The following is a 27,814-nucleotide window of genomic DNA, read 5'->3' as shown; positions in this document are numbered from 1 at the left end:
TCATATATATTCTGATTCAGAATCAACAGGAGAGTCTATCTAGCCATGTCGGAACGAAAAAAAAATTATAAAATTTTTTTCGAAATTTCAAAAATTTGATAAGGGGTTAGTTACATCATTAAAATTTTCAAAAATGGGCCCAAAATTAAAATTTTTAAAATATTAAATTTAGTATGCAGATTTGTTAGCCTAATAAAAACTAACATAAAACTGTTTTCCGACTTGAAATTAAGGCATTTTTAGCTTAGTTAATAAATGTTAAAGCTTTAATTTTTATTAAAATTATCATTAAAAATTATGATATATTTAAATATTTAAAGTTTTATACCATTTTGGGGGCCAAACTTAAGAATATAACCGCTTCCTCTCCTTTCCTGTTAATATTTAAACAATAATAATAAAACACCATCCATAATTCATTGTTATTTTTTGTATTTTTTTCTTTTTCCATTTCATTTTAATACATACAATATAAAAACTGATAAAAAATCAAAAATAAATAAAATGCATTTGGGCTTAAACTGTGTGCTTTGTTTGTTTGTTGTTGTTTTCAGTTTGAAATGCGCTTACAAATGGCTTGCAAAGGTCTGTTGTCTACGAAGGATACAAAATTACAAAGAACAAAAGCTGTGGCTCGGACGCTTTCTCTATGGCCAAAAGTTAAACGTATATATAATAATTTTAGGCTTAGGCGTTATCAGTTAGAGTTAGACATTAGTTATTGCTGTTCGTGTTCGGGTGTGTTTTTTTTTTGTATATATAAATATAATACAAATTAAATATTGTATTTATGTGTCAATTCTAGGGGCTAAAGTGTTTATTTATAGTTAATTTTTGCTAAACGATCACATTGAACAGGCACTCACTCCGTGGCACTCGCACATTCATTCACACACTCGACGCTCCACTCACTCGCTCTCCGACTTACAAATTACAATTTCGCACTTAGATCTAGGGGGCATTGAGGGAGGGCGGGACACAGGGGCTCTTGGGGTCTTACTAAACTAGAATATGGGCTCGTTACGTATTCTCTCTCCTCAAAAACTTCTCTACTCTACGCTCCAAGTCAGGACGCCAAGAATTTCCAATTTCCAGATTTCAGCTCATGATTTTCACAAGCCTAATGTCAAGGATTCAAATATATAGCTTTTTTAATTCCTGGAGCCTGATTTACCTTTCTCATTTCGCGTTTTGATTGCTTCTTTCAAAAGTTTTTATAAAATTTTGGACTCGCATTTCGTATATATGGTAGGGTTTGTATGTTTCGTATGCTTGTAGTTCTGCTAATAACATTTCTTTTTTTGTTTTTTGCTTCACGGATGAATGACTGAGAGGTGTGGGTGGTGTAGGTGCAGGGGGGTTGCACTTCGCACGTTGGGTAATCACAGCAAATCGGCGCAGACGCCGCCGAACCACGCCATATACAGCGGCAGTAGGTAGACAACCAGAGCGCGACGCAGCGTCATCTTCTCCGGAGCGCTGGACGAACGATGATCATCGACCTCGTTATGGCCTTCATCCGAGTCCTCATCGTCGCCGCCGCCGCGCTGACCATGATCCTCCTCGATGGTGTTGTGGTCCTGGTCAAAGTGGGTGGTGTGAATCAAAGGATTCTTGTCATCCACTCCGCCCGTGGGCCGTGAGGTATGCGTGGGCACCTGCGGCCGGGCTCCATCCTCGTCGTCATCATTATCGGCATCCACTGTGGGACGATCAATGTCTGGCTTGTGGCTGGGTTCGAAAGGACCCAGACCAGAGCCATCGTCATCGTCCTCGTCGTCTTCGGAGCCGGAGCCAGAGCCAGCGCCACTGCCTGTATAGGGTTCTTCTACAAGAGGAAATATAATATAAGTAAAATGGTTATCAAAACCAAGGCTCTGGGTTAACTTACCCAGCTCAGTCCACTCTACATCCTGACCATTGTAGGCATTCCTTAGATGACTGATGGCATTCTTTAGATGAGCCAACTGCGAGGACATTTGAGCAGTTTGCTTAGTGCTGGCGGGATTGCCGCTAAACTCGGGATTAGAGCCATGCTCTGTGGTGATTGAGTGCATGTATCTGCAAGGAGAAATTGGGTTTAATAAAGCTGTTTCTATATATATCTATATCCCTTCTAACCTGTCAATGGTGTGACCATTCCAGCACATGCCATCTACATCAGAACTAGAGGCTATATCCTCATTGCTGCAGACCGAGTGCGGCAAGTTGGACCAGAACTTCTTGTAGTCCTTCACCCGCTGGCGTATATCCCTTACAATCCTGTCCAGGATAGGTTCTCGTCCACCGCCACTTTCGTTATCATCGTCATCGTTGTCGTCGCGGTTGTTCTGTTGCTTGCGTCGCTGTTGCTGCTGCTTGCGACGCTGCTGTTGTTGACGCCGGTTGTTGCCTCCGCCTCCTCCATTGCCACCACTGCCTCCTCCATTTCCATTGTTTCCTCCCCCATTTCCACCCTTTCCTGCTCCACCCTGTTCCTGCGACTGCTGACCCGAGCTCTCCTGGGAACCTGGCTCAGCTGCTCTGCGCTCTCTCAAAACTATGGCCTCATCCAGCATAGCATCAATGTCCAGGATGTCCGCCTCCACGGGACTCTTGGCATTGAGCACCTGGACGCCTTGCAGCTTGGGGTTAATGGAACGCTTCATTTTCTTGAGCTTGGGTCTGCCGCAGCCCTGGAACACGCGACTGGTAATGTCCTGGCCAGAATCCTACAAATAAATACAAAAATGTAACATTAGAAAAATGTGAAAGCTTTTGATGTGTAATAATATCTTTTAATTATTGTAGAAATTAGAAAGCTTGCTTTTAATTTTAGCTCTCAAAACCAGTTGCGCCACAATCAACAGCAATTCCATTCACACCCCGTCGAGTGTGTGGCTCCTTAATGGCTATTTATAGCTGCTTTTTATTGACCCATTCCGCAGATAAGAATTGATTTCGAGCGGCTACTCATTATGGGCCAACGGAGACCACTCGAGCGAGCAGAGACCTCTGGGAAGAGTCACCTCTCCTTATCAGCTCACCCATATCTTCCGTGTCAGTTCCCAACCGTTTACAGTTCCTCTAATTGCGGGGTTTGGGTCAGGGCAGGAGAGGAATAACTGTCGACCCCGGGCGAGTTGATGGCAATCATCAAAAGCGGTTTCTCGTCAAGAAGCTAATCAGAATTAAAATTGAATACTATTTCGCATTTTTGCATTTGTTTTCTGTTGGCCTTTTATGGGGCCGTCAGCACGGGCAAAAAGTAAACACATTAAAAGCCAAATGCCGCACAACAACAGCATCGGCGAAACACAAACAAAAACACTAGATATATGTAGATACAAACAGGCAAACAGAAGAACCAGCGGTTGAAAAAAGAAATGTATAAATTTTAAATGGAAATATAAATTAAATTCATATGCGAGCCAAATGTTGGGCAAATAAATCGTAAAAATGGCAAACAAAACAAAAGTCAAGCGATAGTTCCAACGAAATCGGGGAGCGGGAAAGACCAGCAAGGGTTTTGAAATATTGCAGTAATCAAAATTCAATAACTTATGGCCATCCGAGTGTAAATTATTCTTTAGCTTTCCATGTAAATATGTCAAGCATAAATATTTGTGTTAGTTTTGAGAGGAAATTTATGTGATTGAGGAGAAATGAATCAGCGAAAACTAAAAGGAATGATATATTCAAAGGATAAGAAGCTAAAAAATTATATTTTAAAAGGATTTAACATTCTAATAAGACGCTTAGATATATTAATTTCCTCTCCAAACTCCCAACTATTTTCTACTCCCTCCAATCCAATAATTCTTTAATTCTCCAGCTCCCAAAACTCCATAAATTTCTACCCAGACCATGACACCGACTTCTCCTATCAATTGCCACCATCTCTGAGCGGGTTTCCCCCAACTATTACTCTTTTCTCGGGGAGACTCGTTTAAAATGTATGCGAATTAAAGAACCAACACGCATATAAACCACTCGCACGCACTGACAGTTTTATGCGCTCATAACTTAGGCGTACCAGCTGCTGCTGGGCCCCCAAAAAACGAGTTACAAATTGCTATTGGTTTATGCTAATGCTAATGATATAATTTATAAATTTTAAATATTTTCACTCACCTGGAAGTTCATGATGGCCTCGGAGATCTTAATGTTGAGGGGCTCCACCACCATCACAATGTTAAAGGATCCTAGAAGGCGCTCGGCCACCTTGTCCATGGCCAAGGCAAAGTTCTCCCACTCGGAATCGAACTCGTGCTGGTAATGGAGGCAACCCTTGATCACATTCACGCAGTAGTTGGTGCAGGGCTTTTCCGTGTAGCCTTTGCAGGCGCCGCAGTGCTGCATCTTGGTCAGGGCACCCGTGCAGTCGGCATTTAAACGCACCTGGAAAATAAATTAAAAATTAAAGTAAAAGCTAAGAGAGATTAAAATTTAGTTACTTACATTCAAGACCTTCTTGGCCACCTCAGAGGCCGTGGCCAAGGCCTGACCATAGGTCCTAGTGGCCACAAAAGAGCGCTTGATCTGGACGGAGAGCTTGTCTGGAACATCTCCGAAAGGCTTCAGCTCCTTCATGTGCTCGCTGACGCATCGCATGTAGCTGAAAAAGAGGGGAAAACAAAATAAGTACGGAATGTTTTGGGAAAAATATTTTCATTAATTTTTCATTGAGTGTGCGGTGGCGGAAATCTCCGCTTGTAAATGGTACGGCTCAACGCCTTTGCTATGCCTTGCCTTCGACTTTAGAGCATTCTCCTCTCTGCGGAGCAACAGCTAAAATTTTTATGCGGAAAAGTCATAAAAATAGTTGCTGCTCCAGCCATGTGCTGTTGCAGTGGCAGCTCCCAATAGCACCTCTGTGGCAGAGTGTGTATGCTCCGACTTGGCCATCAGGCATGACAGTCATTGCACTTGTACGGCTGCCCTCGGCCTTATGGTCAAGAAGTCGCCGGTAAGAGTCACCACCACTAGCAGCAGCAGCAGTTGTTGCCTCTGTTGTTGGCAGTTGGCAGTTTGGCCCCCTCTACTTAGGCTAAACAATTTAGAAATTACTGCAAGTTGCATTCGCCGAGGTGACAGATCAGTGAAGCGGCAGCACCAGCTGCTGTAGCTCCTTGATGGGAGGGCAGGTTGAGGAGTTTGAAATGAGGGGATTATCGGAGTCTTAAAAGGTATTTAGTAAACTAAAAAAAGTAGTAAATACTCTACTCTATCTCTCTTTTTTTTGCTGTAATTACAATAATACCTTGAAAAATAGTAGTAAAGTAATACTTCCTAAATAAACATCCTTGTGAGCTTCTACAGGAGCTCCTATATGTATCCCCTTGGCACGATATCCGTTCCTTTATGTGCCATTCCATTTGTCGCTTCATATTTTGGCCATATCGCATATCAAAGTTATGCCCAAACAACGACACCCGTTGATTTCCCATAGTTTTCCCCTCACCTCACCGAAAACTAACTGCTTGAGCTACCCCCTCATTGAGCGAGCAGGAGAGCCCCTTAGCTCCAAGTCCAGCTGGAACTGGGGGGCTCTGCCATGAGGCATGTGATCCATTCTGATGGCAAAACCAGCGCCGTTCAAGCGACCGACCAACCGCACAGAGCAAACATCAGCCGCAAACAAATAAGAGGGGGTAAAACACTGGGGAAAATTCATAAATAAAATGATTCTTAATTTGATTTTGATAATAAAATATAATAGGAGATTCTTATAACTCTTTTAAATACATTTAATAATAATACTAATTTATGTATTTTTAACATCATAGCTCTTTCTCATCCCGCAATTTGTTTTTAAGTTTATACCCTATTTTCTCTGAGTGCAAAAGAGGCCGGGGTACCGGGCAAGAGGCAGCAATTACGCGACATCGTTGTTGTCGTTGCTGCCGCCGCCGCTGTCCAATGGCAATAAACGGACGACGTGCCAAAGCACGTACGACAAACTAAAACGATGACAATAAAAGCGAATCTCTGGAGTTGAACTTCGAGTCGGAGATGGAGATGGAGCCAAGTCAGCAGCGGGGCATCAATTGAAGGAAAGCGCGTGGGTAACACGAGCCCAGCCCAAAGGGGGGGAGCTACAAGGAGGTGGGCCAGGAGAACAGCCCAGGACAGGCGACCGACCAAAAGTCATTTGGCCAAGTCGTCGTCGTCGTCGCCGGTTACCGGAGACTTCCCCGTTCCAGGGCAATGAGCCAAGTGGGCGCAATTTTCGCTCTATGCCATTCATTTTTGTGCGGAAATGCGAGCAGCTGACACAGGAACTGGCATAAAGTGCGGTTTTTGGTTTTGGCTGCGTTATGAGATTGGATTGGCTTGGCAAGGGGAGTTGCTGTGGCCAGGCATAGGTGGTGGTGGTGGGTTATATGGGATTGGGATGAATAAATCGTTGGCGGAAATAAGGTAGTAGGTGGTATAATATAGTGGGTTGTGAGGAGATGGATATAGGTTGACTTCTATGAAGATTTTGAGACTGAGATAGAAGTTCATTGAGATACTTTGATAGGTTCCTGTGTATAAAAGATCATGATAAGGATTTCTAATTATCAAAAGATTATAGGGTTTTAGATTATAAATGGTATTATGATGTAGATTCATCTTTTAGTTTCCTACATATTCTTTATCCTTTCTTTTTCATCTCTAAAGAGTATTTCCCTAGTCGCCTAATAACTTCTCCTCAACTCCTTATTTCCTCATCTCTGTAATCGTTTCAACCGCAATCAAAAAATCTAGCAAAAACCAGAGCAACTTTAGAGCTCTCTATAGGATATATGTTAGGTAATCGTATATAGGAATCGTTAACTGAAATCGTATACAGGCCGTGTCAAAGTTTCGACCGCCAGTCAAGTCAGAGACAGACTCAGCAGAGACACTTTGCGGTTTCACACGTTTTGTCTTTAGCTTTAGACCTCTAAAATCGGATTCGCTTGGAAGTTTCGGTCTCGATTACGTCTAGATTGGGTTACTTACTTCTCGTCAAAGGTATACTGCGTGTTCAGCACGGTGAACATCTTCTGGTACAGCGTGTTGAAGAACTTATCCATGACCTCCAGTAGATCCACTCGCCCGTTGGCAAAGTACGTCTCCAGCTCCTTGAACAGATCGGAAAAGACATACGAATTTCGCTCATAGATCACGCCATAGGTACGAATGAACATGCTGTTGAACTGCGTCCTGGACTCTTTCAGCAAAGCGGTGAAGATTTCTGCAAAACAGGGGAAGCCTCTAATTAGTTAAGGAATTTTCACAGAGTTGGGGTTTACATCCGCTACAATTAGAGTTTGTTTAGAGTTTGATTTTATTTCTGGCCTGCATCCGCTTCAATGGCAAAAATACTCAACGAACTCATTGCCACATCCGCATTGTCGCGGTAGTCACTTGCCACTTGACATTGTCTGTAACTCGAGGCCCGCATCATCATCATTGTCATCATCTGTATCTTGATCTGGAATCTATAGCTCAAATCTGGCGGGCAGAACCACTTGACACTCCACAAAAAAAAAAGAAAATCCCAAATCGTTGGCTTCTGTGACATCTTCAAGTGGATCGTTGACGTAACCTACCTTTGAACTTGGTGGCCTTGCTGCCTAGGATGCCCGACATCCTAGAGATGTGGTCCTTGGTATGACTCTCGAGCTGCTGGCGGGACTGCATGGCCATTCGGGTCTCCATGCCGTAGGTGCAGCAGGTGCCTACCGAGGGTGATTCACAGTAACGGAGGACGCGTTCTGTAAAAGAGAAAATATTAAAGAAATTATTAGATAAGGGATCTTAATGCTTATTAACTAAGGAATTTTAAGTATGTTTAAAAAATCTAATAAATGTAGCTACATTAAAAATTATTATCTAGACAATTTCGTAACGTTTTTTATATAAATTTTTCTTAACCTGTGACTTTTTCTTTATCTCAAAGCATGTTTTAGCTTTTCTTCTCTAGTTCTACTTAGCATTTACTTAACAACTTTTCAAGTTACAACTATGTACAATCTGTTTTTCTCAACTAAAATTTGTTTTCTTAAACTTTAGACCCATTTTCCAGATCTAGTCTAACGATGCAACAAGGCAGCCATCTCTATCCACTTCCACATTCCGGGAACTCACACACTGTGCCGCTCAGAAGTGCAACTTGCCACTTGACATGGTAACCAAATACCAAATTCTGAATACCAAACAGTGAAAACCAAAGCCTAAACAGCTAACAGCGATTCATTGGAAAAAATACAAAAAACAAACGAAGCGCGGCTACCGGCGAATGCAAGTAACCCGAAACAGAACCTGAAACCAGACTCAAACTCCAACTCAAACCTAAAACCGAGCTGGGATACGGGCGTGGCAGTAGCTGGAGAAGAGGCTGGCTGGCTGGAGAGTTCCCATTCTCTGGCCGACTGTTTTATTTACGCAAACATTTAACACATTTTTTGAGAGAAAATTAGAGGAAAATATGCATTGGTTCCCTGCAACGACTACCTCTATTTTCCCCCTCAGCTTTATGTGAGGTTTTTTTATAGACGCTCTGTGTTCCGTGTTTATTTAGATAATTCTCGGGGCCAGATCGACGAGCCGAAAGTTCGGCACTAATTGAAAGCAAACAAGTTGGAAGTTCTTTTTTTTCAGTTCAGTTCGTTTCGTTTCGAATCTAAATCCGAATTTTTGTATTTATATTTTGTTCGTTTTTTGTGCGCTCATAAATTGCCGCTGCCCAGTTAAATGCATCATCTGCTGTGCACACTCACACACATACCGGGCAGTATATGGAGTGTTGCTCCGTTTGTTTATTTCCCTTATAAATTTAGATACTTTAGTGCACATTTTTTCGACGGCCGAATGTAAACAGAGTTTACTTCCATCGAGTCCCCCCACAATTTTCCCCAACTTCCTCCTTTTATTGTCTGTGCTCGACTGCTCCGCTTTATGGCCTCTACTAATTGTTATGTTGCACAAGATATGAATTGAGTGTGGCGCACAGATAGAGCTTCGAATGGGGAGTAGTCGCGCAGTCCTGCGAGTCCTGTTTCCCCAGATCCTGGGGCTTATCTAAATTGGCCCACAGTCTGTGTGGTTTCCCTTTTTAATTGTCTGTCGCGGGGGGCGACTATGTGACTGGCATGGCAACTGTTTTGGCTCGGATTTGTGGTTCTGAAGACCATTTGAGTTAATTGAAATTGTGGCAGATAAAAGGGCTTAAGATTTGATACGGGACAAGGGATAGAGATCACACTGAGCAGATAATTGAAATATGGAATAAATAAGTGGAGATTATAGTGGGAAATGGGTTTATATTTTGAGGATTTTGACAAGAGGGAGATATATTATTTTGAGTGAGATATATATTTTATTTGGAATGCTTTAATTGTTAAGAAACTTATTTTTTTATTAGTCAAAACCACTTTAAAATTGATAAATAAATTGTAATAAAATTTTATAACTCATATTAAATAAGTAATAAGTTCCCTTAATATCTATAAATACCCATAAAACAACCATATTTCGCTTTTCAATCAGGCCATCATCAGTCCATAAACTTTTCCCCCCAAAAACCCCACAGGACCATAATTCCTACACCTTAGCCAAAGTATAAAAAATCCATTAAAATGCCACGCAAAATGACAGCCATAAACAAAAACCCAACACACATAGCAGCCATAGAGCTCGGTTTGGATTGGTTTGGTCACCCCTTCTTGGCGGTTCCTGGATCTAATCGATAGACCGTAGCTAAAATCTATGTTAAAATAACATAACGGCATTAAAGTAACGGCAATGGGGATTCTTCTGCCAGCCATTTTTATGAATTGCTGCATAATTTTGCCCTGCTGGCTGGCAGACAACAATGGGAAGTGGGAAATGGAAAATGTGGGGGAAAACAGCAGCAGCAGCGGGGGATCCCAGATAACAAATGTTGCCAGGCGGCAGAGGCGATGGCCGGGGGGAATCACCCAAAAAGGAAGCCCAACCGGCGAAGGATGGAAGGTGTCATGAGCATAATAAATGACCTCAACTTACCGATATGCCGCCACACAGAGCCAGTTTCCCTTTTTATTATAGCTGACGCTGTGAAAATCACCCCGTTGTCTAATAGAAAACTTTGGCAGCAAGCAAAAAAATACAAGTAACCGAAAAACCACCCAGGAAAAGCGTAAGGTTTGGGAGCAACAAACACCACCCATCCCCTGTGGGTGAGCCGGTCACATGTTTTCCCATTTCCACGCGCAATCCACTTAGTTACCAGGAGGGTGGCAACGGGCCAGGGAAAACTGCGATTAAACACTGAGGGAAAGAGTGGTATTTAAGCTTCCAAATTAAATTATAAGAAAGGAAAAAAAGGATTGAATCGTGAGGAAAAGTGTTTTAATTAAGGGGGGGGGGGGGGGGGGGGGGGGTAAGGTTAATTCGGTGCAAAAATGCCCACTTTTCAAAAAAATGTTGTGGCGAAACGGCTAAAGCTAGCTTAACGAATTAAATACCATATAATAACACAACATTTGAACAGTTTGTGATAAATTTTGTATTGAAAAATATTTAGAGGTAGAGGAGTTATAGGGAATCTCCCGAGTCGCCTCCAAAAAAAGTTGGTTTGCGGTGTACATCCTAACTGTCCACAGAATCATCCGATCTACAAAAATTATACCTCATTCGTTAAAGGATAAGTGTCCCGAGGTATTCTCGAAGCGTTTTTATTTTTAAAATTTTTTCCCTATTTTTTATCAAAATTTGAAGTCAAAACCTCGATTTTTGACTAAAAAATTAAGTAAATTTGTTAAATAAAAAATATAAGAAAATTAAAAATTAAAAAAAGCTCGACGAGAATACCTGTAGAATTATCTAAAGAAGTTATGTTCCAAATTTCAAACCGATTGGTTCAGTATATTTTTAGTTATCGTGTACACCGATTTTCAAAATGGCATTTTTCAGGAGAGCGCTTTAAACTTTGTGATTCTCATGCATTGAACACCAGACGACCTTCGTTCAACTCCGCATAACTTCGTCAATTTTACTTTGATTGATGTAAAACTTGGACACAATATTCTTAAGATATTGAACTTTTAAAATAAAAAATAAAAAAAAATTTACGAAAAAAAAAATTAAATACCTTACCCCCCCCTTAAGATAGAAAATGAAGTGAAAATTTGGAAAACATAAATCCATATATCATGCATAATTAATATTCTTTAAATCAAGTTTTTAATATTTTTATTATAAAGATTACTGTGTTATCAAGTTTACCTAACATTTTCTATATTTTTTTTAAATAATAAAAATTATTAAAAATTTCAAGATAATATATAGCATAATTTTCTACATTTTTTTCTCTACGTGCAGGACTACCCATCAAGTGGAAGTGAAATTTCATTTCAAATGATTTACTGTAACGATCAACAAACGCAGGACTTGCCCCAGACAAACGACGACGACCAGGATGAGGACGAGCACGAGGACGACGAGTCAACCCCCTAAGGGCGTCGCTTAAAAGGGTGCGAAAGTTTAGCAGGCGTAACGCAGTCAATATGCAGCATAGTATATAGTATATATCCCGCATATCCAGCAGCGATAAGTTCGGGGTGAGTGGGGAACGGGAGCTCAGAATCCCTCAGTAGGCGGACATTTCTCCCAAGGTTAACTTTAAGCTTATCGCCACCGTCGCCTATCTCTCGGGCGAAGGACTCTTAAAGAGTGCGAAAAGTTGCCCCTAACCGGGATGCTCAACAGGATGCTTGACACGGAAACCCGGCTGGGAAACTGCACCCTCGTCGTAGTTTTCGTAAACAAAGAAACCGAAACTGACGGTGTGTTTACCATGGGTGTGTGGGGTTTTTTGTGTTAAGATATGGAATTTTAATTGCGGAAGTAGTTTGCGAGATGAGCAAGGACTATCGTTACATTTTTTAAAATTATTTTTAAATTAAAGAAACTTGATTTGAAACTGAAGAGTAATTGTAATAAATAAAAAACTTAATTAAGAGGAATTTTTAAGAGTTTTAATTATGATAAAATCACATTAATAATCATACTAGACATCTTTTTAATTTTTAAATATTTTTTAAACTTTAATATTATTAATTCTATTAGTTATTATTTATAAGAAAACCTACTTTAGGAAGTGTAAAGTAATTTATTACTCTCAAAAAATATTGAATTAGTTTCTAGAAACATTAAATTCTCTCTTATCTGCACTTTAAACATCTAATAAAATATTTAGTTATCATCAATAAATACACTTATGCTGCATATGTACTATATATGCATTTTCCGCTGCACAACTCCTGCCGGAAATGTCCCACTTCCATTTCCCAGGCCCGCACACTTGTGCATTCAAAGTTTTTCCACCCCCACCACACTCTCTCACTCGTTCTCCTTCTCTCTTTCTCTTTTTGTCCCTATCTACTCTTTGTGCTCCACTTGGAGATGAAAAGCGCAGAAAACAACAAAAACACACATTTGAAACGGTTGTTGTGCGAGTGGAAAACCAAAAACCAAAACCAAAACCGGCAAAAAGGCAACAAAAAACACAACAGTTGCAGACAGGACAAAAGGCAGACGCCAAAAACTAAAACTCAACCACCCGGTTGCCACCCCTTCATTCACCTTTTCATATCTGGGCATTATCAATGGTCGGAAAATGCAGGGAAAACTTTACTTTTGAGTCGAGTTTCAATGGCCACTACAAAAAGCGAAGAGGAGAGCGCCAGCGGAGAGAGAGAAGGATTCTATTCTCACTCATCGCTTCGTCCTTTTTGACGAGGCACAAAAATGCGAGCCGGCAACGCGACCAGGCGCCCAGGACTCGGCCGCAGGACGATTTCGAAACTGTTGCACACACGTGCACGAAAACTTTTCAGCCAAGAAAAATGTGCTCGTAAATGTGCGGCAAAAAGGGAGAATGGATAGCCAGACAGGAGAGAGACGAGAGCAGGAGAGACCGAGAGAGAGAGAGAGAGAGAGCGCGCAGAGAAGAGCCTGCGAAAGGGGTCGTTGCACGCATGTAGCTTTCACTTTCCGCCAGGACATGGGGTGGCAGGAGCCAGCAGGGGGATAGTTCAGCAGAGTCACCCTCAAAAAAAGGACAAAAAAAAAAAGGAAACAACTAAAATTTGTCGCCGTCTGGCAAGGAAATTGCATTAGCCAAAGAAAAGGTTAAACAACCTGTGAGTCTTGCCGGCCAACTGGCTTTTCTATTTTCTCTCTTTTCGACTTGAATTTGCTGTCTGGAATTTATTTCTTTGGCAAAAGGAAAATGTTAAGTAAAATTAGGAAAATTAAATAAATGAAATGAATAAATAGAAATAATATTAAAATATAAAATAAATATAATATAAGGTAAGAATTTAGTAGTATAAAAATGTTAAAATATTTACTTTTTTATTTATAAAATTATAACATTTTTTTATGATTTTTAGATTTTTATGATTTTGTTTTTAAAAATAATTGTAATACCATTAGTATCATTTCCAAAATCGAGATTTCTAGTAAATAACTGCTTGCTCAGAATAATTTCTTCTGTATACCCTGAATAGTTTATCATAAAAACGATTTTTTAATAAATTATTTGCCTTCATTAAATGTACCCCATTTTTTTTAGTGCACTTCCAGCTAAAGCTAGCTTCTTCTTCATCGCTTTGCCTTTGTTTTGCTCACCATTTTTTTAGCCCAACAGTTTTGATGATGGAAATTTGCTTGCTCAAGTTTTATGCTTATGGTAATGAGTTTTAATTAGGCGCCCAGCAAGCGAGAGCAGGCAAAAAGGGCAAAAAGGAATCACAACCACCACCATTTCAGCCCAAAACCTACCACCCACTGGGCTTTTCCTTCCACCCATGGTCGTCGGCGGTCTTTAAGCGGCAGCAAAAGTTTCTGTTTTTAATTCGCACGTAAATTGAAAATGATTTTTTTTTCCTAGGATATTATTCAAATTCCAGCAGCAACATCTGGCGGAAAGTCGTATAATGAGCCGGGAGGGGAGGTGTAATTTATTGGGTCAACACACAGCAAGGTTTCTCTCGTTACAGCAGCAGTTTCTCCCTTTTTAGTGAAAAACTTGCGTTTATTTTATATTTCTTTTCAGGTCAGCCAAATGCAATTAAATCTCAATTGTTTTAAAGAGAACAGGCTGGCTTTTTTCGGTTTCCTATATTATTTTCTTTTTTTTTTATGGCTCTTTCACTGCACTCCACAATCCCCGAAAATAGAAACAAACAAATGTCGGAGGAAGTCCATACACTATTTCACTGCGGAACCGGACAACTCTCCTCCAGCTCGGACTGCATGTGGACCGCACTTTCAACACATATAACTCAATCGCCGCCACCCGCCGCGAACCCAAGATCGAAGCAAATAGAGATATAACCAAAAAAATACAACAAGAAATCCGAAAGAAAAACGCGGAGCGAAGCAGAAATTTGTACAAATATTGAACCACTGCGATGGATATTGGCTTTACTTCCTCTGGCACACTTCGCCCATCGCCACATTGCCTCGCACTTAATTAATTTAACAGAGTTTCGGCGTTTTGGGATTGGGATTTGGAAATCAGATTGGGTTTGGTAAGGGGATCACGGCCACCCGTCTGTTTCAAGGGGCAGATATGAATTTATACCAATTTATAATTTAATTTAAGAGTTTATCAAGGAAATACTAGGGTTCAGATGAATATTAGTGATATAACATTATACAAATATTTTTTAAAATTAATAATATAAGAAGTTTTTAAAAAGAATACACCTTTCTCGCTATAAATTAACTTGTCTAAACTCTTTTTTCCTTGTCTTAATTACAACTTCCACCAACTGTCTCTATTTATAAATCTCCTTCATTTATAATCTCCGCCTAGACATAATAGGTCTCTCTGTGGACTATTTGCCGTTTTGAAAAGTTTTGTGAAAACCGTTCATTTTGCAACATTCAAATGAATAATGAACTGAGCGGAGGCGTCGACTGTTAATTCTGTATCCGCCGGGTGCATGTGCAGCATTTAGCCCAGCTCCACCTTTTCATGCTGCCTGCGAAAACTCCACATTTCCCGTAATTCCCCTCTCCACATTTTCCACCGTAGCCTCGACTATGTGTAATTACACAAAACGTAGGCTAAAATCTTGCATGGGAGATTTTTTTCCTTTCTTCGCAGCTGGCTTTCGCTCTTTCTCAGCTTTCTTCACGTGCTGCTAGGCGGCTCTTTTAGGCGTAATTAAAATTACTCCAAGGGGCGGGGAATAGGAGTACGCAGTACGGAATACGGAATGTTTATGTTGCAAACACGTTTCATGTAAACAGAGAGAGAAGTAAGGAGATGAAGGAAGGGAAACCAAGTAATCCGACTATGAAATATCCTGGACCCATTCTAAAAATCTCCAATGTCAAAATGCAAGGGTCTACAGACTTCAGCGTTTCAAAGTTAGCCTTCTTTTTTGTTACTTTAAATATCTAAAAATCAAAACATCCTACCCTTTCTTAAAGTACAGGGTATCAGAAAAATGATTCCAGAAGTCTTCCTGGTCGATGGGGTTGGAGGTCGTCGTCAGGCTTTTTGCCTGATGAAGTGACGACGCCTCGTCGGACGGGACTTGCAAAGTTTTGCACATGTTTCAGCCATTTGTTTGGCTGCCAAGATGTCTGCGGCCAAGCTGCATCTTTCAGCACTCACCTCTCTCCATCTTCATCACAGCTGAGTGACAATTTTGAAATGTGCAAAGATTTTTCATCACCATCGCGAGAAAATGCGAGAGAGGAGCATACAGAAATAGCCGCAAAACAAAACAAACATTTTTCCCTGGGCGTAATTAGGCGGCTGAAACATCTGTTAATTGGGAAACAAAAAGGGCGGAGTTGGGAGAATTAAAACTACAAGCCAAGCAGAAAAGTTCCAAGAACATGGAAAATCTAACTAACAACTTCCACAACAACATGTGGCGAAAAAGAATTGGAATTTATGTATAAGAATTTCTTATAAAGAATGCAAAGCCTCCTTTAAGACTCTCCCTAGAGAGCAACATTTTTCCTTTTTTTTAGTTCCCTGCTGAACTTTATCCCCAAGTTTCCACTAAATTTGCTTTGCTCTAATTACTGGCGACATTTTTTGGCTCTTTGCACATTGCTCATACGCCTCGTTGTACAATTTTTGGGGCCAGCAGCGGCGTAAACAGCCAAACAGGTTAAACAGAGGCTTTCCAGAGACCAAAACATACACACGCTCCCAACAATGCCATTAATCAAATTTTATTGTTTAATTAATTTCGCTTGAATGAACCGAAACTCCACTGGAGGGGCAGGAGGACGAGGTGATGAGGTGGCAGTGGCGGTGGGCCAGCGGCCAAAACAAACAAATCAGCCAGAAATAGCTGAGAAATGGCATTCAATACGTTCGATTTCAAAGGAAACCAACCGCTCAACTTGGCAAAGGTTCGAAATTCTGTCTTTGTTTACCTCGCCATATGACAATTATTATTCCTTTTTTTTTCGTATTCGGATTGCCTTCCTCTTCTCGCATTTATTTGCAATTTATTCATCGCTCTTTCTGTTTGTCAGCCGATGATTTGTCATGGTCGCCGTTGTGAGTTGGGAAAAATTGTCTGCTGTTTTGTGGGTTTTATTAATCGAATTATGGAATGGGATCAGACATTTGATTGGATCACATTAGGTGAGAATTTTTGAGGAGGTTTGAATAACAAATAAAGCTAACGAATTTATAAAATACCTTTACAATCTGTAAATAAATTCCATGTAAATTGCAAAAGCTGATGTCTTCCTTCCTATAACCTTTTATTTTTATAGCCCCATTTGCACAGTGTTTCAATAAGCATTAATTTCAATTTTATTCAATTCACATTCTTGCACCATCGGGCGGCAATTTAAATTGGGGAGAAAAGCAAGGAAGAGATGGATTGGGGACTGGGAACTGGGAGAAACGGCTTAGGCCACGGTCAAAAGTGCCGCAAAGCCAAATTCAGACACGTTATGGCCTGGTTGATGTTTTGACTGGATTTAAATTCGATTTTGGACACGAGATAAAAACCCAGCGAATCGCGGGGAGACGGTGAGAAAAGACAGAGATTTACCGAATGCAGCCAGCGTCCAGTTTGTGTGTGTTTATTCAAAGCACGTTCCTGCGGTTCAGTTTTGTATTTTTTGTATTTTTTGCAATGCCGAAGACATTGACTACGTGTCGCTGTCAGCCGTTGAGTGATTTTTCCTTTTTTTTCTCTCTGTTTCGAAGCCAACACGAGCAGCATATTTTGTGTGCCAATTAAAAATGTTAACAATGACGAGTCATCGAATCAATTGGCAGCCTGCGCTTAAGCCATAAAAGAGCATTTAAGCCGGGCTCTTACCCCGTTTTAGCCGCCAGCCAACCTTTGGCAAAACCACAAGAGCTCTCCCAACCGCAAAATCCATAAAAGCTGAGATTTCTTCTATATTATACCTACAGCGCAAAAAAGAGCCGACGTAAAAATATAATAACCAAATCTACCCCTGGTCAAAATTGCTGTGTTGACCACAAAACAATTTAGTGTCGGGGAAGCGAAATAAATTGCCTAAATTTTAAAGCCCATAAATGATTTAATTTTCTTGGATCCACGATCTTTTTTCCCTCTCTTCCTCATTCTTTTTGTAATGAATCTGGGAAAGAGTTGCACTCAATATCGCTCAAATGAAAGCCAAGCCCAGACAAGGGCCCACTATTGTCTTGTGGTTTTGGTAAGAGATACGGCATCTTTGGGATAGGAAATATATCTCACAAATGAGTCATGAAGTACACACAATCACACTTATAGTGATCTCATTTCTTTGAACTAGAACACTAGGGAAAATTTAATAAATTCTTGAACCTGAAAAACAGGTGAACTTCGATTTCGATTGTGTAACAATTGATTCGCTCTTGAGAAGCCATTAAAGAGACCCTCTTCGGGGGGTTTCCCAATGCCATATAGAGCCATTTTCAATAAAGAAAAATCTTAAATGGAATTTATTAACATTTATTAGAGCAACAACAACCAAGCGAGAGACACACACGGAGCGTTAATAATTAATTAAATCAATAATCGATGCCAGAGAGCAGCCCAGAGGAGTCCAGAAATAAATTCTATAAAATCCATGTGGACATAATCGAGCATAAATTCCCCAAAACAGAAAAAAAAGAAGGAGGGAAAATGAGAGGAAAGCAACCCAAAGAGTCAAGCTGTGAGTGGCAACAAAGCGGTGAAAAGGTCGAAAAAATATGGGAGACGACAACAAATTAGGCAATGTTTGAGCAGGTAGTGGAAAAAAGTAGGGAAAGGATGGGTCCGGTATATGGAATATATATATATAGGATGGTATATAACACAGACGACACCCGAAAAATGCTAATGTTGCATGCCACATAATCCTGTTAGAGACGCGTGAACGAGAATGCCAAAGTCGGGTCTCCGCTCGAATGTTTGCATGTGACAACATAATTTGTGGGCTTGGCCCTACTTTGTCTTAAGGTCCACTGCTGATGAGCCCCCGATGACCCGATGACGATGATGATTATTAATCATACACATTTCTGTGTTTGTCTTTTTGGCCGGCGCATACTTAATGAGCTTCGAACAACTAATAACCGGGCTTTATTTGACAGTTTATGGCCATTTAATGTTGAGAGGAGAAATTCGGGCCTTTCCAGACGGGGGGAATAAATTAACATGGGCAAATTGGAGAGCTTCTTGGCCAACCGAAGCAAAAGTCAAATGTCGCAGACAACCGCTTTTTATAGCACTTAAAAGCCCATCAAATAAAGATATCACTTGAGGCTCGTTTCAACTGGGAGAGTTGCAACAGAAACCACAAATACTTGACGTCGTCGCTGTTCTTATTCTTGTATCTTTTGCCCCCCGTTCGAAACCGAAACCCCAATTATATTTAGACAACGCTTTTGGTTGCTGCAACGCCCACGCTCCCTCCATCCGAGAGATACTCTTGTGATTATATGTACAGACTCTGCCTGCCGTCTGTGTCTGCCACCACTTATAAATTATCTTTAATGACAAGTGCACTAAACTAAATAAATTGTTGCCGACTTAATAACGTAATTCTCCTTTGGCCCACAAGTGGGCGTTGTCCGTCTCCCCCGTCTCTGCCCTGCTTGTAAATTCTCAAGAAAATAGTTTAAACGATTTATGGATATGCCAGAGCAGGGATCATGAGTGTGTGGGGCGAACTTACAGAGGGAACATGGGATTACAATGGTGATGGATCGCGACACTTGGCGACAAGCGAGCAAATTTGTAACAAATTTATTACAATTTTTTAAATATTTGATAGCTACCGCATAAAATTTAGGTTTAAGGATAGTTAAGTGGCTGTAAATTTCATTAATTAAGGCTTTACAGCTAGCTTATATTTAGCAGGCATTTTGGCACTCTTATCTCTGAGCTTAAAGTATTATTTTCTCTTGCAATTTAATCCTTCGTCTTATTTACTAAGCTCCTTAAGCTAACTTAAGCTGCTCCTATTATGCTCCCACTTCTCGAATTTCTTTAAAAAATAACTGCTGCTGCTGCTGACAAGATGCAAATGAAGAGAAATGGCATTCTCCGCATCGTCATCATCATTTGTGTTCCCGTTGTTGGGACGCCTCTTCATAAAGCTTCTACTCGAATGCAGACCAAAGACATTTATTTAAATTGAAATGCAACAAAGAAGTTATACAAAAGAGGTCTGCCTCATGGAGTAACTACATTGTTTGCACTCCTTCGTGTTAGATGAATTTGCCTGCAGTTTTTTCTTTCTTGAAACTCCATAGACAGCGAGTCGATGATGCCTCTGTGTGTGAGCATTAAAGGCAAATTTATTGCACATAAATTGTTGTATAATTTAGCACCGTTCAAGAGAGCAACAGCCACAGGCGGGGGAGGCTGGGTGTTGAACAATTGTTCCTTGGGGTGCACACTATGTATTATTACAAAATGCCCACAGTCAGTCTTTGGGGCGCAAATTGCAGCTGTTTTAATTAGCAGCCAGCAGCGAACTCCAGCAGCCATCGATTCGAGGCAACAACAGCTGCAAGATCGACTCCCTGGCTTCTTGATATCAATCAATGGCAATTGATCGGAATTGAATGGTGTTGCACTCCATAACGGCGAGTGGAGCTAAAAGATTCGAGGTGGTTGCACTGCGGGGCGAAGGCCAGAGGCCCGGAAAGTTCTTAAAAATCTGATGGAGGAATATTCAAAATATTTATTTTGTAGAGAAGAGAAATTTACATCTTGGAAAAATGCATTACAAATTGTATAAGTATTAAACCAAACGTTCCTTAAATTCTTTTTATAATATATACCCCCGATTTCCCACCCACTCGTGTATATTTTCCAGCAAACAGTTCAGTAACTTAATTTTTAATACATATATTGACCCGATATCGATTTCGCATGACGCAAGCGGAACAAATCTGAGCAATCCCAACCGCTCTCTGACCACAGAAATAATATATGAATTGTGTCAAATTAATTTGCATACGAGGGGGATTCGGGGGGAGGTTGAGGTTCGGGTATGATGGTTGGATGAAAAATGATTAAAAATTCATTAGGAAGCGAATCAAGACAATTAAGAGACATCGAAGATCGAATAATCAAATCGATTCGAATCGTATAATCAATGGGGCGTTCTCTATGCGAGAGTTGGTCCACCATTTATCATTTCGTTCGGAGGGAATGCAAAAATTTGTATTTTTTGCCTTTTGGGATCTTAACCAGAAGGCCCTCCAAGATGGGGCTGCTGGATGGTACTTGTGGAGAGATAAACCAAATAAACACTGAAGGAGAACAAAGCCAAACTGGAGGATGATCGGCCGGAGAGGTACCAACGGACTAATTGAGTGGGCAAGTAAAATGATGAAAAGCCTCGAGTGGCCACTGGCCACTCTCCTCCTGACCCCAAGCACTTTGATTAAATTTTGCCAAATGACAATTCCTCTCAGTCGTGGATTGCGGATTGCAGATTGCGGATTGTGGCTCTCCAGTTGCTCAGAACTCGTCCACAGGAAGTTGCCACTGCAAGATACGAGTCCGAAGTCCCGAACAAGATGCAACACATCTCGCCACGGGGAGCCGCATCCAAAGAAAACCAGTTCTAGACCAAAAATAACTGGGGAGGAAAGGGGGAAAGAAGCGAACTCCAGCCGGAGCACATTCCTCAGCGAGTCACAGAACTGGGAAAATTACACTGGAAACTCTGGGATTTTATTGGTTTAAGAAGAGCACTTGGTTAGGTTCAATTGGGGCAACTTATTTGATGAATTCTTCATTTTGTGAAGAGTCTTAAGATTTAGTTATAATTATTTATTAATTTAAAAGTAACTATAAAGTCTTTTAAATTTATTTTAAGGCTCTTTTGCTCTTAATATCCTTGTAATTTTACGTTTAGTGTATACATTTATGAATCGCTTGCCGGTTTGAGAATGAATCTCTTTTTCTTGGGTGTCTGTCTGGGCCATGGCCCACGATCTGGCCGGCGTTTCGGGGCGTTTACAACGCTTTTGGTATCTTGTATTTATTTAATTGACGTTTGTACGTGTTGGTATTATAAAATGATCAGGAGGCGAATTCTCTCTCTCCCTCTCTCGCACTCTCTAGGCAGCCCCTTGGCCCAGCTGGTTCTCTGGGGGCAATTATGACAGCATTTGGGGCGTTGCTGGACATGCATGTGGGGGCAATAGATCGCCATCGCCATCGCCTTGCAGTTCCTGATCCCAAGCCCACTGCCTCTGTGTGTGCTTTACGTGCTGGCAGGATAATTAGCTTAGCTCCAACTCCCTGCCGATCCGTCTGCCTTTTGATCTGTCTGGGTGTTAGTTTATTAAGACTAAAGTGGGATTTTAATGGCCTCAAATATGCCAGGGTGAACTGAAATTGCCGGGAGAATGGAATGGATGCCAAGACTCTTGAGCAGAAAGTGTGAGTCCAAGTCTGGAGGAAGTTAAGAGACGAAACCTAGACGTGATTGAATGGAAACTCTACTGATGAGTAGTTAATGGGAGTTTAAAGATAAATAAATACAGGTAAAAATGCTGGTACGCTAATTATTAGGTTTACAAAACAGTTTCCTATATATTTTCAAAACTCCCTTAGTCATGCCCTCAACTCTCTCACGCCATAAAGATGTCAACCAACCAAAATCCACCTAATAAACCGACAGCAGTAATAATAATAATTTAATGCCTCAATTGAAAAGCCATTAAGAACCAGTCTAATTCGCAGGTTGCCCGAAAAGCAGGTGGGGGGAAATGAAAATCCACAGAGAAATAAAAACTAGAAAACTGGTTGGACAGAAATACCGGACGTGATTGGATGATATACAACTATTTCGATCCGGACTGAACAATCAAACAATCGCAATCAATGAAGCTATTCAGGGAGAGAGATGCTCCCACAGACCAAACAGAAATTAAGTTGTAGTCTTTGAGCCCGAACCCGAAACGAAGAAAACCAGACCAGACTCTGTGTTCAGGAATGATAAGATCATCGCCTTGCCAACTAATAACAGGCAATGATGGCTCTCCGACGCTTTAGGATATGACTTGGCAAATTGCGTGCATTATAGGAACCGGGGAGACCGGGTTGAGACCGAGTCCCAGTCAGAGACTCGTTGAGATCTCTCGGATCCGATTATAACCATTAACACATTCTGCTGCCTCTCGCTCAGACAATTTTATGTCGACAATTAAAAAATCAAATAATATTTGTTGCCCCTGTCCCTGTCCCTGTCCCGAGAGATGATGCTGGAGAACTTTTTTTTTGGGAAATGTAAACAGACCGAAGCATGTTCTTGCTCTCAGCAGAATCGAGTGGAACTGGAATTTTGGGGTTTGAAATCCATTTCCCTTGGACAGGTAATTAATTAATCCATTAGCACATTTTATATATATCATCGGTGGTTATGGGTCTTGGGAAATCTTGGAAATAAACAAATTGAAAAGGGAATCGATTGGCTGCAGCTGTTTGTATCTAAATATCTATCTAATGGCGGTGATCTAAGGTAATTCAAATAAACGGAAATCAACAAACACTCGCACTTTCTTGCCAATTTCAGCGTTCGCTTTTAAGCTTTTATAGAAAATATTTAGCTGTCGTCGCCGGGCAGCCATGATCTAATCATTTCTGGCACATAGATGTGATATTTACAAATGTATCTAGGCACTTGAGTGTATGTATATTTAATGGAACAGGAAATTGCAATAATCTCGTAATAAACCTAGGTGATCTTGAGCTTATTTTATTAAGCAAATGATTTTCTTTGACCAATTGAACTTTATACTTAATTCCCAATTGTAATACTTTTCTGGCTATCAGTAGTAACCCCTACCATTCCTCCTTGTCACTTTATTTATTGACAAGAAATCTTTAACCCAAATCAAAGTTTTCTAGAAAAAATGCTACAGGAACTTGTTAGGTGATTTATGTGTACAACTAATTGAGGATTTTCAAAGTAAACTCAACCCATTTCCCCTTATTTTTATGTGTGTGTGCCACTTCCATTTCACTTGATCGATTTGTACAAACAAAATACCTAAAAAAAGATAACAATGTAATATATAATAATTGATTAAAATTGAAACGCCACATTATCGAACTACTCGTAATTCTATGGAATTCGGGTTGGAAAAGGAATGAGGCGAAAGTGGCAGTAGGAGAGGACCGCACACACAGATTAGATTACTGCAAATTGACACATTTTCCTCTTAGCTGTCACTGGCAGTTGGAAAAGTTGGAAAAGTGTCAACTCGAGTGGATTCGTTGCGCCGCATTGAGTTGGATTTTCTCTGTGTTTTTTGTTCCCGATGAAATGTTGTGTGCGGGGGCTGTAGCTGCTGGACGATTTCATAATGATTCCCATAATGAGCGCATTAAACGCTCCGTTTCCATTCATCCTGCTCTCTATTCTGCGTTACGCATTATCCCTTCCAACTCCTATTGTTGGGCTCTGGGTAACGCCTCTTCCTGGTAACCAAACTCCTGCTTTTTGTTACAGATTCGTAGCGCTAGCACACCTTTCGGCCCGTTGGCCCTTCGTCGCTTTTGGGAACATTGCATGATTAGGCCTAATAATCCCAGACCCGAACATTGAGTACGCGCCTATTAATGGCCCCAGGATATCTCGAATATTCAAAGGTGGATATGGTGAAGGAGTCGTAACATTTATCCAGCGGAAGTAAAGGCAGAAATTTATATTTTCCTCTATTTCGTTTGAGGAGGGAATAATGCTTTTAGTGGTCAGGATAAAATATAATAAATGGATCTTAGATTGCAGGAGGATTTATGCTTACAAAATAAGCAGTATTATGAAGAAAATATTTTAAAGGGAGAATGAAATGCTGGAAAACATTCTTAACTATAAATCTTGGTCAGTTTTTTGTTTTCATCAACTATAAACCTTGAATTTTAAATACCTATAACGCGATAACTGTCCATCAACGCTGCATATTTGAGGACTCAACGTCAAACTAATTACTATTAATCAATATCTTGGCCGCGTCTATCGCTCGCCTGCCAAAAGATACAAATGTATCTCGGCCTCCAGCGTCTTTGATTAACAGAAAAATACCCACTCGCTGAGGCAAAGTTTCTGTTGTTGTTGCTACAGCTGTGTTTTTTTTTTTATCATCTACCCACCCAGATGGATGCAACTTGAAACTGCAGAGGCAAAAAACTTATGGATTCTGTTGGTTGGTTGGTTGGTTGGTTGCTATCCAAGCTAAGGTATCCGAGTATATGTCTCCGAGGCGAGCAAGTAAAGTGCTTAAAAAGACATAAATTAAACACTCGGCTACCTGTCATCATCATCCACACATCGTGTCGGCATCACAAAGCTTTGATTTCAACAGGGCTTCCCTCCAATGCGTCCCGCCTCTGGTGGCCCTTCAGTCTCATCCTCATTGTTGTCGAGTGTTGTTGTGTCGTGTATCCTACACACAACCTAACAATTAAGCCTCTCCTCTTGTACACTCGCGGGCACACACAAAAAAAGGAAGCATGTTACATGAAAGTAAGTGGGGACTTTATGCAATATTCAGGAAGCAGAGTTTGTATAGGAATTTAAGGGGAAATTTAAAATTTAAATGTAAATTGTGATTATTAAAAAGGAATTGATTTTAAAAGGTTATTTAAACCACAAGAAAATAAAACTATATAAGATCTAGACAGTTTTTATGATCTAAAATATGTATAAAATTTATTTAAAGGAAAATATATGGGATTTACAATGTACAACTCAAATGGAAAGCCATACTTGATCATATTTATACTTTAAAATCTCATATAACTTCTACATTCCCAGTGTAGTCACCTTGCTTATTGTCAAAGTCCCTGGTCCTCTGTTTCTGTTTCTTTTTTTTTTTTTTATTCAGCTGCCGCTGTTGCCACACATAAAATAAAATGCGTTTTTAATTTGCAGATGCGCGTAAAAAACAGAGAACAGAGTCTGTGGTGGGAAGAAAAACTTTGCATCTGTTCGTTGGTTCGCTCTGTCTCGTTTTTGTTTTTATTGTCGCCGCCTCATGGATATGGTATGGAGATTATTCGCAAGTGGCAAAAGTTATGCCAGCCGTCATGCCATCAGACGGGGCGTGGCAATATGGTACATAGTATGTAGTGTTGGGGAGATGGAAGCCCGAGAGGAGAAAGACGAGGCGACGACGACCACCTGTCTCTGCGACAGGTGCAAAGAGCCTGAAATGTTGCCAACTTGAATGGATGAGAAGCGCCGAGAGAGGCGGCAATCCAAGGGATATCAATAAAGCTAAAGAATGAGGAACATTAAACGACGGAATTTTCAAAAGTTAAGCTTCAAATAACTCAAAGGGAAGTGAAGGGAAAACTTGTAAAGATTTAGCAGAAACAGAAGGCAATTTGTAAATATCAATAAAAATTAAAAATGATGGCAGCATTAAAAGGGGAAATTAATTAAGTAACTTTAAAAATATCTTCTTAATGATAGTTTATTTAAAGTTACTTTAAGCAGTAAAAAGGAGGCATAAAAAATTAAATACTTGAAGCTGCAACAGAGACAGTGCATAGAATGTCAGTTTTATGGCGAATATTAAAAGTAATTAATAGAAAATAAATATAAAAATAAATATAAAACAATTAAAAGAGCAATACCAATAAGAAAAATCGATATTACAATTTTTAAAGAATTTATTTTCATAACCCAACTTCAATATACCTATTTCTACTCGTTTATGGTAAATTCTTGTTATTGCCATGGTTATCTCTTGCATCTTTTTCCACCTAACAAACCATAAATTTGCTATCAACACAGCCATTGACACAATCCCTTGGCATTCCTTGACTCCACACACAAACACAGAGACTCAGAAATCGTGGGCCCCGGCGACGACATTGACAATCCCCGATTGCAACTTCCCACTGCAACAAAAGGAGGAAACCCCTGCCTGCTTTTCAGCTGCAATCCCTCCCCCCTACTTACGTGTGCGTAAGCGTTGCATCTTCATAGCCAAGTTAACAGATAACACAAATAGTAGAAGGGGGTCATGGGGAAGGAAGGGCTCACAAATGCCGGCACAAAGCGTCGTATAAAAAGCGGAGGCAGCTACGACACGACAGAGCGACATCGCTGGCTTCCCTCCGATCCTGGGTATAGAAGTAGCCCGTGGGTAATGAAATATTGCCATGTGCCAGCGCCTGCGCCTCCTGACTGACTACCTATGTGGCTCCCAATCTCTCCCGCCCCTGGTTAACCCACCTGTGCCCGCCTCCTGCCCCGTGGAATTGCAAATGTTTGCCGGCAACAGCTGCTGCCGCTGCTGCCGCTGCTGCTGCTGCTGTCGGGATGTGTTGTTGGTGTAGGTTGACAAACAAACATGCCAGCGCATAAAACAAAAACAGCCCGCAGAAACAGCCAAAGAATGTAGAGTGAAAAAATATTTATATAAAAAGTATTAAAGGTTTTTTTAATATTTATAAAAGAACTCTAGGTTTTTTCTTTTAATAAAGGTATTTTGTATAATTTAATTAGCAAATCTTCAAGCTAAATAAGCTTTATAATGTCATACACTAATAATTTTTTTAAAAATGTTATATTTTTAACATTTCTTAATATTTTTCTCAGTGAAAAGGTAGCTGCTGCAGCTCCGAAAGGAGTCAAAGTCAGGAAAAGAAGCACTTGAATCGCCGCCTCCTCGACTGCCTTTCTCGCCTCCATTTATGCTCCGGGTTGCACTTGAAAAAAGGCGACTGCCGGCATATATATGCCCCACCTGCCCGGATCTGAGAACCCTTCTCCACCTTCTCCCTGCCGGCTTCCTTCTTCTATTTGCCCCTTGAACATGAGTCGAGACTTACGAAATTCGCATTCACGTTTTGGCTTTTTACCTTTGCGCCTATTTATCATCAAATGCAGCAGGGAAAGATGGAGTACAGGAGTCGACAAGGAGAAAAGGAAAGAAGGATGGGGACAGCTGCTTAAAAGGCAAAGGGAAATATTTAGAAAACAGATTTCTGAATGCCCTAACTTATCAGGTAAATATTAGTGTATTTCTTTTTAATAAAATTAAATTCAGAAAAATATAAGAGCAACTTGTATTTATCCCTTCAATCTTTAAGCACAATAAATGGTTATAATCATTCACCAAAACTTTTTAGTAGATAAATATTATATTCTATGAAAGTAATATACATTAGAAATTTATTAAATTTATGCCTTAGACTTAGATACCCTCAGATAATGATGATCGATTTCAAACACCAGAAAAACTCACAGTACCCCTGCCCTAAAAAGCAGAGTATCAATGGCATAGCTGCCATGCAAATGCACTTGAGAAGCAAAAACCAACGACGACGTCGACATGTGA

At 40.5% G+C, this 27,814-nt stretch overlaps 1 protein-coding gene across 1 annotated transcript in view; it reads right to left on the bottom strand.

The window, feature by feature from the left end:
• Nucleotides 1-415: 415 nt before the first annotated feature.
• dlp (glypican dally-like) overlaps nt 416-27,814 on the bottom strand; it is a 42,733-nt gene continuing 15,334 nt past the window's right edge. The window contains exons 2-8 of the mRNA XM_017164010.2: nt 7,563-7,727; nt 6,970-7,204; nt 4,441-4,597; nt 4,114-4,380; nt 2,122-2,711; nt 1,892-2,061; nt 416-1,828 (exon numbers count right to left, since the gene is read on the bottom strand). Coding sequence (XP_017019499.1) covers nt 1,383-1,828; nt 1,892-2,061; nt 2,122-2,711; nt 4,114-4,380; nt 4,441-4,597; nt 6,970-7,204; nt 7,563-7,727 — 2,030 coding nt within the window. The 3' untranslated portion in view covers nt 416-1,382. The remainder of the gene's footprint in view (nt 1,829-1,891; nt 2,062-2,121; nt 2,712-4,113; nt 4,381-4,440; nt 4,598-6,969; nt 7,205-7,562; nt 7,728-27,814) is intronic.

Source organism: Drosophila kikkawai, chromosome 3L, assembly GCF_030179895.1.
Source record: "Drosophila kikkawai strain 14028-0561.14 chromosome 3L, DkikHiC1v2, whole genome shotgun sequence".
NCBI lineage: Eukaryota > Metazoa > Arthropoda > Insecta > Diptera > Drosophilidae > Drosophila > Drosophila kikkawai.
Note: the sequence above shows the minus strand (reverse complement) of the source record. Positions and strands in the feature narration are given on the sequence as shown.